At 39.0% G+C, this 13,849-nt stretch overlaps 2 protein-coding genes across 2 annotated transcripts in view; both read left to right on the top strand.

Annotated features, from left to right (window-relative positions):
* Positions 1–3,127: 3,127 nt before the first annotated feature.
* Positions 3,128–5,992, top strand: LOC112575792. Its single transcript, XM_025257815.1, has 6 exons — positions 3,128–3,132; positions 3,710–3,847; positions 4,128–4,255; positions 4,652–4,797; positions 5,103–5,283; positions 5,736–5,992. The coding sequence occupies exons 1-6, from the start codon at positions 3,128–3,130 to the stop codon at positions 5,963–5,965; spliced, it is 828 nt and encodes a 275-aa protein (XP_025113600.1). The 3' UTR covers positions 5,966–5,992.
* Positions 5,993–7,753: 1,761 nt separating this feature from the next.
* Positions 7,754–13,849, top strand: part of LOC112574925 (farnesoic acid carboxyl-O-methyltransferase-like) — a 32,392-nt gene continuing 26,296 nt past the window's right edge. The window contains exons 1-2 of the mRNA XM_025256304.1: positions 7,754–8,569; positions 9,928–10,026. Coding sequence (XP_025112089.1) covers positions 8,428–8,569; positions 9,928–10,026 — 241 coding nt within the window. The 5' untranslated portion in view covers positions 7,754–8,427. The remainder of the gene's footprint in view (positions 8,570–9,927; positions 10,027–13,849) is intronic.

The following is a 13,849-nucleotide window of genomic DNA, read 5'->3' on the forward strand; positions in this document are numbered from 1 at the left end:
CTTGTTCCGTATCCGGAGATTATTGCCTGGAGTGTTTTTTTTTTAATGGCTGCGGTTCTGTATTGATTTGCAGCAGACTGCATACTTTAATTTTGTTGTTCAGACGATTAGGCTATGATGTTAATCTCTTTATTTGTTTTCCACACACCACTTTTCTTTCATCATCTTGTTAACCTTTAAGAACATCTGCCCAAATATTTGACATTTTACAAAAGAGCAAGTCGTTTTGGCAAATGCCTTGCTTTTGTAAGTTGGTGCGGGAGCAAGATAATAAAGCTAATTCAAATAAAGACAGGTGTGTAGATAGTAAATAGGTAATACGTTGGTGGCTACACGTTACATTAAAATTATTTTTTTTTAAATCTGCGCAACATACCTTTCCTGATCACTTGATTCTATCGTTTGGGAAACTTGCCAAATTGTTTTATTGACATGCATTTTTTCACGATGGAGGTAGGATGACCGAAACCTGTTGCTCAAACTATCAAAGACAATCGAGTTTGTATAGAGCAACCTTAGGAACAGCATGAACACACGTTCGTTTGCGGAGCAGTCGGCCACTGGAGCAAGTTTGAGATTTTATAGGAAAAGAGAGACACTGAACCAGAGACTTTCAAGTTGCAATAAGTTGTGGGGAACTGTGTCGCGCGAGTTACAATAAACAAATACCACTGTAAGACTCCAATAGTTGCTACTTTCCCTTTTTTCTGATTATATTGTTTTACTTGTTGTTCCAGTTTCCACATCTTACATGAATATATAGGCATGAAGATATATCCGTCATGTCCGATCTCCGATCTGCTTTCTCTTTGTTATACTTTGAACTAGTTGGTGGGGAAAAAGAGTAAGTTTATAAAAATTTGTTTTCTACCTATTTTGTCTGTTACGGGATTGGTTAAGAAAAAAAAACTGTTAAGAATCTGCGTACAGAGTAGATAATTTGATCGTTTTCGTCTATTTTCTTCGTCTGTTCCTGTGGGACAAGTTTAAGGTTTGTAGCATGTGTGTTTAAGAGAGAAAATCTTAGGGACTCTTTCGTTGCTTTGATAAGTTTCGTTCTCGTCACGTGACTTATGACGATGACCAGACGCTTTACCAAGTAAAACATTTTTTCTATAATTTTTCCGTGGCTTTTGAAGTTTTACTTTAAACCTAATATTAACTCAGTGGACACCCGTGACGACGTCAGAATTTTCGCTGACCTGCAGAACTCTGTACGTCACTGCTGAATAACCCCGGATGCGTCACCCCAGGATCGTTCGCTTGCTTTCTGAGGAGCTTCGTTGGTTACAGGCGGCAGCACAAGGGTCGGTTTCACCGGTTTTTTCATTTTTTAACGATCGGCAACCCGAAATAGTTGTTCATAAGTGTAATTAGTGAAACGAATCCTTTATTTCTCCTGTTTTGACTCTCTTTGCTCTGTTATTGTAGATAATTAGTTTGAGTTTGAGGCCGTAGCCACACCTTATCAGTTCTACTTCTTCATGGCTATTTATTTTTTTTTCACTTTGCAAGGGGGTAGTTTTCTGCACAGTATTTTTCTATTATTCACAATTACGGTTTGCAAGTATGTGTACTCGTTCCACCGAGAGATACATTTGACTGAATGGCCTGGGGGCGCGGTGGGGACGCTCTGCGGAGATTTGGATGCTGAGATAGTCTGATGGAAGTTTCAACAAGACCTTCCCTCTGTGACATTTAGAGCTCGGTCGGCGGTTTTTGTTTGTTTTATGACTGCGCTAAAACTAGGTCAGAGCGCACAAATTCTGTGCATGCCTTTTTTAATTAAAGTCACATTACTGTCAGTAATATACCTTAACACCTGAGGGAGCAGAACGGTATTGCAATCATTGCTGACGGTTTTGGTGTTAATGACATGTTCTATTTAGCACACTCACGGCACTGGCACGTTTGAGATCACAGGGAGTGTTCCTGTTGTAACAATGTTATTCCTTTTAAACTGTCCTGCTCAGATATTCTTTACAAATCCTTCATAAAGATAAAGAAGGTACAGGTTGTCCGCTGGTACTGGACGTTGTGACAACAGTTGGACTGACCTAAAGAGTAGAGAAGTTCATTCAATACATTTTTTTAAATTCCGGACGGCGGGCACCAGGCAGTATGTAGGACAGCAAAGCGCAGGATCGCGTACTTGTTCATTATCTGGTTGTTGTTATTATTGTGCTTTATTTACTCGGAGCCTTCTTTGTTTTAAAAAAATTTTCGCTTCAATTCACTTTATCACTCGTGATGCAGTTGTGCATGGCAGTAATGCGAAGAAGAGCTTCTGCCCTTTGCCCCTGTCCCCATCTCCCATATAACGGACGACCTGACCGTGCTGAGCTCTGTCCTCCGTCGTCTTGTGAGCTTCTTCCTTGCCCTGTCTTACTTTGGCATCACGTTTTTCTCTTGCGTCACGGAAAAAAGAATGCAGATTCTGTGCCATGGTCAAAAGTCAAGAGTGGGTTTTTTGGAAAATTGCGATTGGGACCAGGACCCTTTACTTTCACATTATTGGAAAGCCAGGGCTGGTTACGTTGGCGAGAGGTCTTGAGATTCCACAAGGCGACGATGACATATGTGAGGGATTTTGTTTTTATACATATTTAGGTTATGTTGTCAGTATTTTGTTTTTTGAGCTTAGAATTGTTGCGATGTTCTCTCTTTTGTAAAATATGAAATAAAATAATTAGTTATTGAAGACACTTAGAGATAAGGATGAAATAAGTGTCCAGAATACGTTCTTACCTGATCGCTGATTAGAGACTTCATGTTTTTGTAATCCAAAGAGAATCAGTACACTTTTTCACTCAGGTTTAGGTTTTTATCAAGAATATAGTTAGACCTTTCCGGACCAGAATTTTATGTGATTTATTCTACCCTCTGGTAACACAATGCAGTCCCAATTATGTCAAGTAGCAAATTACTGAATTTTTAGACTTTAATGATTATATTCACAATGTCTTTGCAGCATAAACGTGGAACTGATAACAGAATGCGCACTTGCACGTCCGACCCCTTTTTACCTCATCCGTTTCATAGTTTTCCAAATGTCCCTTAGATAGGAAGACTTTAAAAAAATAAATCAAAAGAACATGGAAATAAAAAGTTGAACATTTTTTTGGACATGTGGTAATCATTATCCACTTTGCTTCCCTTTTATTCAATTAACTAACGCAGCTTTAACAGTTCTGTGCCGGGTGCCTTCCCAAAGGCGTGTTCCCTCCCGGTGGACTTATTTGGACGTTGCGATGGTCAGTGTCTTACGACTGTACACCCGGTCATGCTAAGTAAAGAAACAACGTAAGAACGATGTAAACAGCAACTGCTATCACATAGGTCAACGATAATAATGATAGCGTGTGTCATAACCTTTTTAATTCTACCACTCCTGAAATATAACATTATAATATTTAAAATACAAATAACACAAGAACTATGTTTAACAGCAATGTTTAAGTTTCTTTAAATTTACTTCAGCATAAAATAAGATTTATTTATTGTTTTCAGACAGTTTGGACAACATGAACCTGCCTTAAGATTCGGGTTGTACGAAATCAGCGACCCGACTAGCCAGCTCTTCAGCTATTTACGGTGTTTGATGTAGTGTGTGTCACAATCCTCAGTTCTTTGAAGGGATTTAGTATTAATACAATTATTATCTGTTGTAAGAGCAATTAATATTGTCTGTAGCTTTCGTCCATATTAGGATCAAGACATACCTACACAAGTTCGACAATGTGTTCCCGCTGGCCTGTGGCACTGGTTTCTACAAGCAGTGTGTTCCTGACAACTCATGTGACATCATCATGTCATCGTTTGCCACTCAGTGGCTCAGTGACAAGAGGTGAGTTCCACACAATAAGGTTAAAAAGCAAGAGTTTTGTTAGCTACACCAATGTCATTGCTTATCTCCTGTCACTGTTGTCCAACAGCCTACTTTAAACTAAAAAGTCGAAAATCAGAAGTTTTTCTCACATTTTTACTTGAAGCCACTGCAAAGAATAAGGAACAATAATCAGTGTACCAGGATCTTTTGTCGTGATAATATGTCCTAGAATGTTTGTATTATCTAGACTGCAGGTACTATCAGAATCCCCCAAAGGATGAAATGATTGATTTTGCAGTCCCGTGATGACTTCCACGATTTCCCCATGGCGGTCAACATCAGAAGAAGAGCTGCGAGTTCATCACGAGGCTTCGGCACGTGACTGGCAGAAGTTCCTCCTTCTGAGAGCGGCTGAGCTCAAACAAGGTTGGCAATCGTCTCACACATCTGTCTGCGAGCATAATCAAGTTGGTTTTGTGATAATAACGACATGATAAACGATAATAACACCGGGAACTAATCTCCCTTTCCTTAATATCTTCCTCAAACATATCTTTTACACATTTAAAATACTCTTTGGTGTCTCCTTAGCAGTCAGATGACCACTCCTCACACCTGAGCGAGACTACAAAGCTACAGGTAACATCTTGTTCGGCCCTTGAGTGTGAGGAATGGTCAGAATGTTTGATGGTTGAGGTCACGATGATAATGTTGAAATCAATGATCATGATAAAGTCCATGTCATTTCCATTATATTTTTTATTAATAATGAAATAAATATTTTCACAAGAATGTATTCCTGTAAAATATTTTATTCTACAGGTGGACTTCTAGTTGTAACGCAGCCTTCCAAACGCCTGAAGAAAAGTCCTGCACAGCCTGGAGAAATAACAGAATGTACAAAGGACGCTTGGATTCATCTCAATTTAACGTGGAATGAATTATATTCAGAGGATATAATAAGCAGAGTATGTAGCAGCTGCAACATTAACAAACTTTTTTACAATATCCATGTAGTTAGACTTAATGTGAGGTGTAAAAAGTCGCAACTTGAAGGATGCATTGTCTTCTTCAGGAAAAGAACGAAAAGTCCATTTATTTTGTGTAGCCCTTGTCGCCATCTTGTCGAGAGAGTTAAACTCGGGATTAAGGTTATCTAATTCTCCTTCTCCTTCTCTCTTTTCGTGTTTTTTTTTTCATTTCTTCATATGACACAATTTTTTTGTGATACAATAATAAAATTAAAGAACAACCAAGCGATATTTTATTACAGGAAGAGTTCCAGTCGTGCAGTGTCCCGTTGGCATTTCGGACTTTACAAGAACTAAAAGCTCCTTTTGAGAATGCCGCCACTTCTCCTGTCCGGCAGGCTGGTCTCAACTTGGTAAAAGAACCGGAAGTGCTTGTCCCTCCCTGCTTTGCCAAAACATTGTGGCGACAGAAGCTACAGCGGGGTAAGTGCAACAAAACTGTAACTATGTCCATACTTTCCCAGAAAAAATACAGTTTTTTTATATTTAGAGATATTGGATATAGCAAATTATGAAGTAAACATAATACAATGAGTGCTATTATAAATGAGCTGTACACTGTAATGCCCTTTTTGTCAATTTTTTTGCATGATGACCCCTTTTCAGATCATTTCTGTTCATCACACTCTGACCTCTGCTAAAGGCTTATTTTATTCAATTAAAACAAACTGGAAATGTTCTTATCATGATCTGTTTCTCAACATGGTAGTACCTCCACTGACATTTGTTATGTATGAAATAGTTATATTTTTACTGCCTGTAGTACATTTCATTAACATAACTTTTTGTCTTAATCACTGTCATGTAATAATTGTGAAGTTTTGCGAATTGTTTATTGAAGCGCAATTTGTTTTTGTTTTTGTTTTTTTCTACAGAGGGCAAGAACGACAGCAACATGTTTGCTCAAATCCTGGTAAATTCATTTCGAGTTGTTTTAGAACCAGCCATGAGGAACAGCATGAAGAACACTCGCACTTCTGAAGAACAGTCGGCCATAGTGGAGCAATTTTTTGAGCGTTTCCAAAGAAACGTGGCGACACTGAATCCAGAAACTTTCCACAGTGAACTTTTTGTAGGGAGACTTGTTGCGCAAAAGATACAATAAACAACATATGATTGAGACGAAATACAAACACACACACACACACACACATACACACAAACACACGGTATATGCATTCTATGTTCTTAACCAGGGACTCATATATATATATATTTGGCTTTCTGTGCTTCTAGGGAGAGACGCAGGAAAATGTTTGCATTTATTTAAGGGGTGGGAGCAAAAGTCCATGCTGACAGTGAGCGCGCTCTCACCCGCACATGAAGAAAAAAAAGAGGGACGTGCGTGCGTTCAGACACGTGGTATCACGCTGATTTCAATACTAATTGAAACATTAAGCAAGTAACATTGCTCGTTGAAAAAAAATGACTCACCGGCTATCGCAATCACAAGGTTGTAATGACCAAAATAATATCAACGGTATGATTATATAAATTTTTTTCAGTTCGGCAAGTCAGTCTGCCACAAGACTTCATCTTCTCTGATTTCTGTTAATGAATTCTAATGCAATACTATTCAGAGTTCGGTAATCAACCTTCCCTTGAAAGAGATGCATAATCAGTTATCTGACCGCAGACATATTGGTGTTCGTTTTATTCATTTTTATTCCTTCTGCAGTAGTAGATGTAGCCAGGGTGTAGTCAGAGGCGGCGTTAGGACCACGCGAGGCCTGGGGCCGACCATCCGTGCGGGGTCTGGGTAATGGAGTACGTGTATCAACATCCCTATTGATATGATGCAGGAAGCACTGATTTATAGACAGTTAGATAGGCTGGATCAATTTCGCGAAATAACGCACGAATTTGGTGTTTTAATTGTTGGTAACCTTTCCCACCGTTTGTGACAGTACCGGATTTTTCTTAAAGCGAAATAATATGGTGACGGTAACTTAATGTGCAGAGCGCTGCTGTGTAAGTACCTTGGTACAGTGATCGACGGGAGGCTCTCCTTTAGTGATCACGTGAACCAAGTGTACAGACAGGCTGTACCTTCTGATGAGACTCCCCAGCTTCCACGTCAGCTCTGGGGTGATGGAGACTGTGTAAAGGTCTCTTGTTGAGAGCATCCTCTCATTTAACATCGCTGTCTGGTATGGTCTGCTCCTCGTCAACGACAAGGCAAGGCTGGCCAGAGTCATCCACCAGGCCAATAAAATTATTGGTAAATCACAGCTGCCACTTTCTGACTCGTACCTTCATGCAGTCAGAAGGATGGCACATAACATCATTTCTGACCTAACACACCCTCTCCATCACAACTTCCAGCTGTTGCCCTCAGGCAGGCGCTATAAAGTGACACGTGTACGAAAGCTGCCTACCAGAGTACCTTCGTGCCAGCAGACCATCACATCCTAAATAAAGACACAAGGATTTAGGAGGAATCAACACAGTCGAAGAGAAGAGGGTGCTGACATCCATTATCAGCCATCACTTTTGTTGAATGTGCCCTCTCTTTCGCAACAACAAGACGAGCTCTCAATCTAAATAATTAATGAAATGCAGGGATTTCTGTCAAGGCCAATAGATGACATAGATGACAATTTGTAAAGTTGGTTTGCCTGCAGATGATGAACAGATAGTAGTGATTATGTGTGCGTTAGATGTCTGTATGAGTATGTATGCCTGCCCGTGTGAGCAAAAGAAAAATTTCTGTCTTGGGGTCTCCTCGACAGACAATAAAGTCTGATTTAATTTGATTTGATTTAATAAACTGCTTGTTATTATTGCCGGGTTTAAAGTTAAGACATGGGTTCAATTTTTGCTTAATTAGAACTTAAAAGTGTTTACTGAACGTCAATTTTTTGGTCACAACTTGTTTAGCACAGCTGGCAATAAGTCGTCCAGGATTCTTTGCGTGCACACAAAACACTCTGTGCGTGCGTGAGTGTACGTGTGTGAACGAAACAGAAAGACTATCGGCAGACCAGTAGTGAGATTTAATGCAAAAGAAAACAATAAAATATCCAAAAGTTTGTTCGTGACAAAGTAAGGAATATAAAGGTTATGAGTAGTGAGGCAAGGGGAGACCGGAGCACCAAAAGAAACCTCCCGGCCACAAGAACGGACCCTGAACCCTTAGTGAAGTAATTATGTTAATCCATTGGATTGGTCAGATGCTAAGCCCTTGATGTTGGTTTAATTCCCCCTTCGTTTAATGACCAAGAAATTAATTTTCACAAAAAGGTAAAACTAAACAAAGTTGACCCTTATCACCTTTAGCGGCCTCCTCTGCCGAACTGCTGTGACTAATTTCATGGCGGCGGGTCACATAAATAACAACAATGTTAAGATTCGTCCAATATTTCACTTGGCTTGCCCTTGAGTAAACCAGCTTAGTGCTCAGTTTTGCTTCGTTCAGTTTGGAAGCATGCTACAGACTGTGCTTCCCCGTCTTGGGAACAAGACTGCCACTGGTCGGTGGCCGTGTGGACATCCTCTGTCACTGTCCTCTCTGCTGTCAGGTCAGAGGACATCAGATGGCGTGGCGACATCAGAGCACCAAGAAAGATGTCAGAAAAGGCATCGGGTGGCACGACACCTTCATTTCAATACTTCTGGCAACCAGGTTCTGGTTACTATGGGAAAAGTCTAGGGCGACTAACACAATCTATTACTGACTGCTGTGAAGGATTGGTTTTATCTCATTTAGGTATGTAACACAGTCTTGTACGCATTTTTCTAATTTCTTATCTCCTTCATAAATAGTAAATCTCTAGAAACACTACTAATTTAATGCAATGCGTTAGACAATGAAATTCGTTCTTTTATTGTGTCTGTGTATGCAACACCATATCAAGCTCATATGCTTCTGTACTGAAAGATATGGGTTCCCGCAAGGGTCCAATACTTGGGTCCAATAATTTTTGTCTTGTATATATCTCCGATGTCATGTCCTGCCATGTCATGTCATGTGTGAGTTTGTCTGATAATATACAGTCAGCTCCACATTTTTTTTTCAGAACAGAGACTTCATTGCGGTCCTGTACTGACCATGAAAGTGTATAACTTGTGTCTGTGTTTATTTTGTGTGTGAGTAGGTTTGTCTGTTGAAGAGTAGGGAGCGGTCCGGTGGCGCAACGGTTAGCGCCTGTCACCAATACAGCTGAAGTTGGCTGCCTGAGTCATTTCTCGTCTCGGGCACGCTGTTCTTTCTCTGCACGTGACCATCTGTTTCACAGGGCTGGCTGCTTGCCGTAATATAGCCTCAGCTTTGCTGCACGGCGCAAAAAAAACAATTCCCCCCCCCTTGTCTTTTGTAGAATTGAATGTATCTGTTATACTCGATAATTGGTGTACTTCTGTTTGTAATTTCGCATACGTGAATGTCGCGTGTGAGACATGTTTTGTGCCTGCGGAGGGTGCCTGTGTGGGTCAGACGGACAGTGAAGCGGTGGTCAGATAGAGATCGTCGCGTGAGGCCACAGAAACTAAAGGACACAGTATCAACAGAGTTCACGGTGTTCTACATCTGATGTTAGTGACTAAGAGTTAGTCCTTAGGCTTCAGGGGCAAGAACTCTGACAGCCATGTGCCGCGATGTTTTATTATTATTGTTATCTCCCTTACTTCGTGCTTTATCTCTTACTTGGGCATTGGGTATATCTGTGTTTGTTTTTGTTTGTTTTTGTTGTTTTTTTGTTGTTTTTTTTTTTAATCGTATGTTTTTATGTGTCTATATATTTTCCCATTTTTGTTATCTAAATGTGATTGAACTTCTGCTGCTGCTGTTGCTACTGCATTGCGTTGTATGCTTTATTCAGTCGACTTGCCATTCCTTATATGTTAAATTTCGATTTTTTTTTTTAAATATTTCTTGTTTTAATTGTAACTTTCCCTCCTCGCCATCTCATACCCTAATTTATGCGCAACGACACCCTTGTCAGGAATCGCCACTACACCGTTTTATCAGTCAGGTAAGCAATTACACCTGCCCGGCGGCTGAAAAATTAGAGCAGGAGTTAAACAAATTTTAACCCAAACAAATTTACTTGCATTTCTATCTCGTAGATTTAGTGCCGGTGCCTTCACCAAAAGGCGTGTTCACCATTGGTGACTATGGAACGTGTGATGGGTCGGTGTCTCTACGACTGATACACAGGGTCATTGGTAAGTACAGAAACCAGTAGTTTGGGTCATTGTAAAAAGTAACTGTTACTATTAGTTATTAACATAAATATTTATTATCAAATCAACTAGTTTATAACGTGTTATAGTCTATTTTAGAAAGAAGACATACGCACAGAGTACAAGATAATTTTAATAGTTATATATTTGAAAGATATGTTGACGCCTACACAAAGAAGCAAGTCTTTAAAATTTATTCCGTGACATGGCTTATCTATAAAGAATTTTAGACATTGCGACAATGCACATGGTTAGAGATGTATGACACAATGGAAATTTATGGCATTTTTATGGTAAGAATACCACAGCTGTCAGGTGTTGAATTTATCAGAATTTTAAACACGATGGACTACGGCCCTCTACAAATGGAAGATATAATTTACATTGAATGGTAGCTGTTCTCTTCTTTTCTCTCATGTAACGCGCCCATAATATCAGAAAAAGAAACTATTGACCCCTTGTCCTCAGAAAACCTCATTATTTTGTGATTGCAAAATAAGAACCACATTGTCTGTAAGCCATCGTTATATTCGGACAGCAAAAACAAGGATGAGTTAATTACGACTGACAAAGAACTGAATGCTAAGCATTTTCGACTTTTGATTAACTTAATGAAATTAATCTAAAGCTAATTATTATTGTTTTAGAACACTTAAGAAACAAACATGGACCCGACCTGAAGATTCAGGTGTTGTACGAAGACCATCCATCCAACGACTACAACAGCCTCTTCAAAACAATTTACGGTAATTCTTTGTAATGTAAGGTAATACATTCATAGATCAGGCCTTTCGTAATTTAAATCTCTAATTACCCTTTATATAATAAGTATATTCATCAATAAAGACAACATGCAGTTTATCATATTGTAACGTTTTATGCTAATTAGGTGAAACTTCATACCTGTCCAAGTTCAGCAACGTGTTCCCCGTGGCATGTGGCACTAACTTCTACAAGCAGTGTGTACCTGACAACACCTGTGATGTCATTGTCTCCTTCATGGCCGTGCAGTATTTGAGTGACGAGAGGTGAGTCTGAAACAAGTAGCTAAAACACTCTCTTGTCACCCTGAAGTTAGAGGCCCTAGGTTCAGATCTTATCTCGAGACCTCTGTATGATCTGTTTTCAGACCTGGACGTCAGGAAATTTTCTCTGAGAAAGCAACTCAAAATTAAAACAATCAACCAGCCAACAGTAAATCTGAAATAAAAAAATACGTTTAAAAAGAAAATACAATTTAATATCAGATATAAAATATCTAAGATAAAAACATCACATTGACCATAAAATATTAGCACAGGCTATAAACTGACTACACGCTTCCAGACGTTGATACAGTCTCAAAATAGGAGAGGGGGAGGATTAGTGTTTTACGCCGACCCAGCAACTAAGGCTATATCATGGCAAGGCAGCCTGCCCTGTAAAAAGCATGTCTGAGACAAGAGCTGAACCCAGGTCAACCAGTCCTTACTGTCTTCGTGACAGGCGGTAACCTTTGCGCCACCAGACGGCCTGAGAAAAAAGAAGAAAGTATGAGTTCAAACGTACCACTGGACATATAAGTAGACACTCCCGAGGAGGGAAATCTGTCTGCATTCAGATTTTTATAATGTAATATACATATTGAGAATGTTTTATCATCCTTATGTATAACAAAATATAGATAGAGAGAGAGAAACTGTTGTTTTATTTCTAACCACATTCTAATAACTTTTTGACGACTGCCATCTTGGTACATTGAATGGCCCTTTTTAAGTCTGTAAATTACTTTTTTTAACTGGCACAGACAGGATCTTAATTTTTTCGCTTTTTCTGTTTTGGTACAGATGATGCTATTGAAGGCTAATTGTTTTCAATTGATTTATATGCAAGAATATAGACTAAATAACTGCTCTTCAGTTACGTGAGATGCTCCAAAACACTTTTTCCCTGGCGGTCGACATCGGAAGAAGAGCTGCGAGCTCACCACGAGGCTTCAGCACGTGACTGGAAGAAGTTTCTCCTTCTGAGAGCAGCAGAACTCAAACAAGGTGAGTGGGTGGTTAGAATTTTTTTACACGAGGTTAAGTCCCGATGGCAAACTGAGGATTGTGAAGAAACCATGATGCTGATGGTCTACGGGATAAGATGACATTTGTCAGGATGGTCATAACACTGTCAATCCGTCAAAGGTTGATGTGGATTATGTAGAAATCGAAAATGAGTGTAGCTGCGATGATGTAATATTAGTGATCAATAAAACGACAATATATCAATTATTTTGCGGTTTCATAAACATGAGACAATTACACAATATTTTCAAGAAAAAAATGTCTGTTTCGTTGTTTGTCTTTTTTTGCAGGTGGACTTATTTTTGTGACACAGCCGACTACAAACCTGGATATAAACACATCAAACTCTCGTAATACCAACATTTCTGTTATGGACAACACACTAGAATGTTCTAGGGACGTTTCGGCTTCTATGGATTTTGCCTGGGACAATTTGCATGCAGAGGGCATAACAACAATAGTGAGTCAAACCTAAAACATAACAAACAGTACTTAATGCTGTGCTTACACTAGAATTTCACTCCTTCCTAAAAGAACACAAATTTTGATAGTACACAGAACAGTCTTTCTACTTTTGAACAGTGATCTACTTTTTATGATGATGCTTTTCACTTAGGTCGGCAAGACACGGAGCAGTATTTTTACATGAAAAGTTTCACTGATGCATAATTAATATTGACTAAAAATTAACAATGTGTTGTTACAGGAGGAGTTCGAGTCCTGCACTTCTTCAATAGCATTTAGGAATTCACAGGAAATAAAAGATCCGTTCGAGAATGGCAACATGTCTCTAGTAAGACAAGCTGGCCTGAACTTACTGAAGGGTCCAGAAGACTTTTATCTTCCTTGCAGTATCAAAAAAATGTGGCGAGAAAAACTACACATGGGTCAGTTAAAAATACAGTTCACACTATCTTCAGTTTCCCTACCTAAAATGCTTCGCGTGAAGAATTTTACAAGAAAATTACAGCACAAACGAGTAACAAATACAATGAAAACAATGATTTAATTGTAGACACTTTTTTGTTGTACACTTAAAAATGATCACAAAGTTTATATAATAAACTATGCAATAAGCGATGACAGTCTATTTTCTAAAACATATCAAGGTGTTGTATTCACGATCGTGAAAGTTTACTGAGTGATATTTATATTTTTACAGATGGTGTTGAGGACAGAAAGCTGTTTGCATTTCTTCTCATAAATGCCTTGCGATTGCCCGTAGAGGCCACCTTGAGAAATACCTTGAGAAAAACACGAACTGCTGAGGAAGATCGTCCATATTGGAAACAGTTCTACGAGCGTTTCATTAAACAAGTGTCCACTTTGAATCCAGAGACTTTCCAAAGCGAACCATTCATAAGAGGGCTTGTCGCACAGAAATTAAAATGAGCAATCTGCAATTAGATGCTTCTTACGAACAATAAAACACATTGTTGAACTTCCACACTTCATAAAGTCAAGTTTTCATTACCATTATCTATAGGAATAGTTTCCATTTATTTAGATCATCACCAGTCCACGTTGACACAAAGATATTTACATACAGTCGCTGCCCTTTTCTTATTAATTAAAACTCTTATTCCATCATTACTTCTTAGACATATCTAACTATTGTGTAATTATTGAACATGTCACAGTTTGTACTAATGGTCTTCAGGAATGATGGTTAGATGAGCAATTGAGTAAGGCTTATGTAAACTTTTTGTAAGCTTTTCCTAACTTGCTTGAGGGGACTGACATTTTGGCATTTG

Source organism: Pomacea canaliculata, linkage group LG11 (genome assembly GCF_003073045.1).
Source record: "Pomacea canaliculata isolate SZHN2017 linkage group LG11, ASM307304v1, whole genome shotgun sequence".
NCBI classification, from domain to species: domain Eukaryota; kingdom Metazoa; phylum Mollusca; class Gastropoda; order Architaenioglossa; family Ampullariidae; genus Pomacea; species Pomacea canaliculata.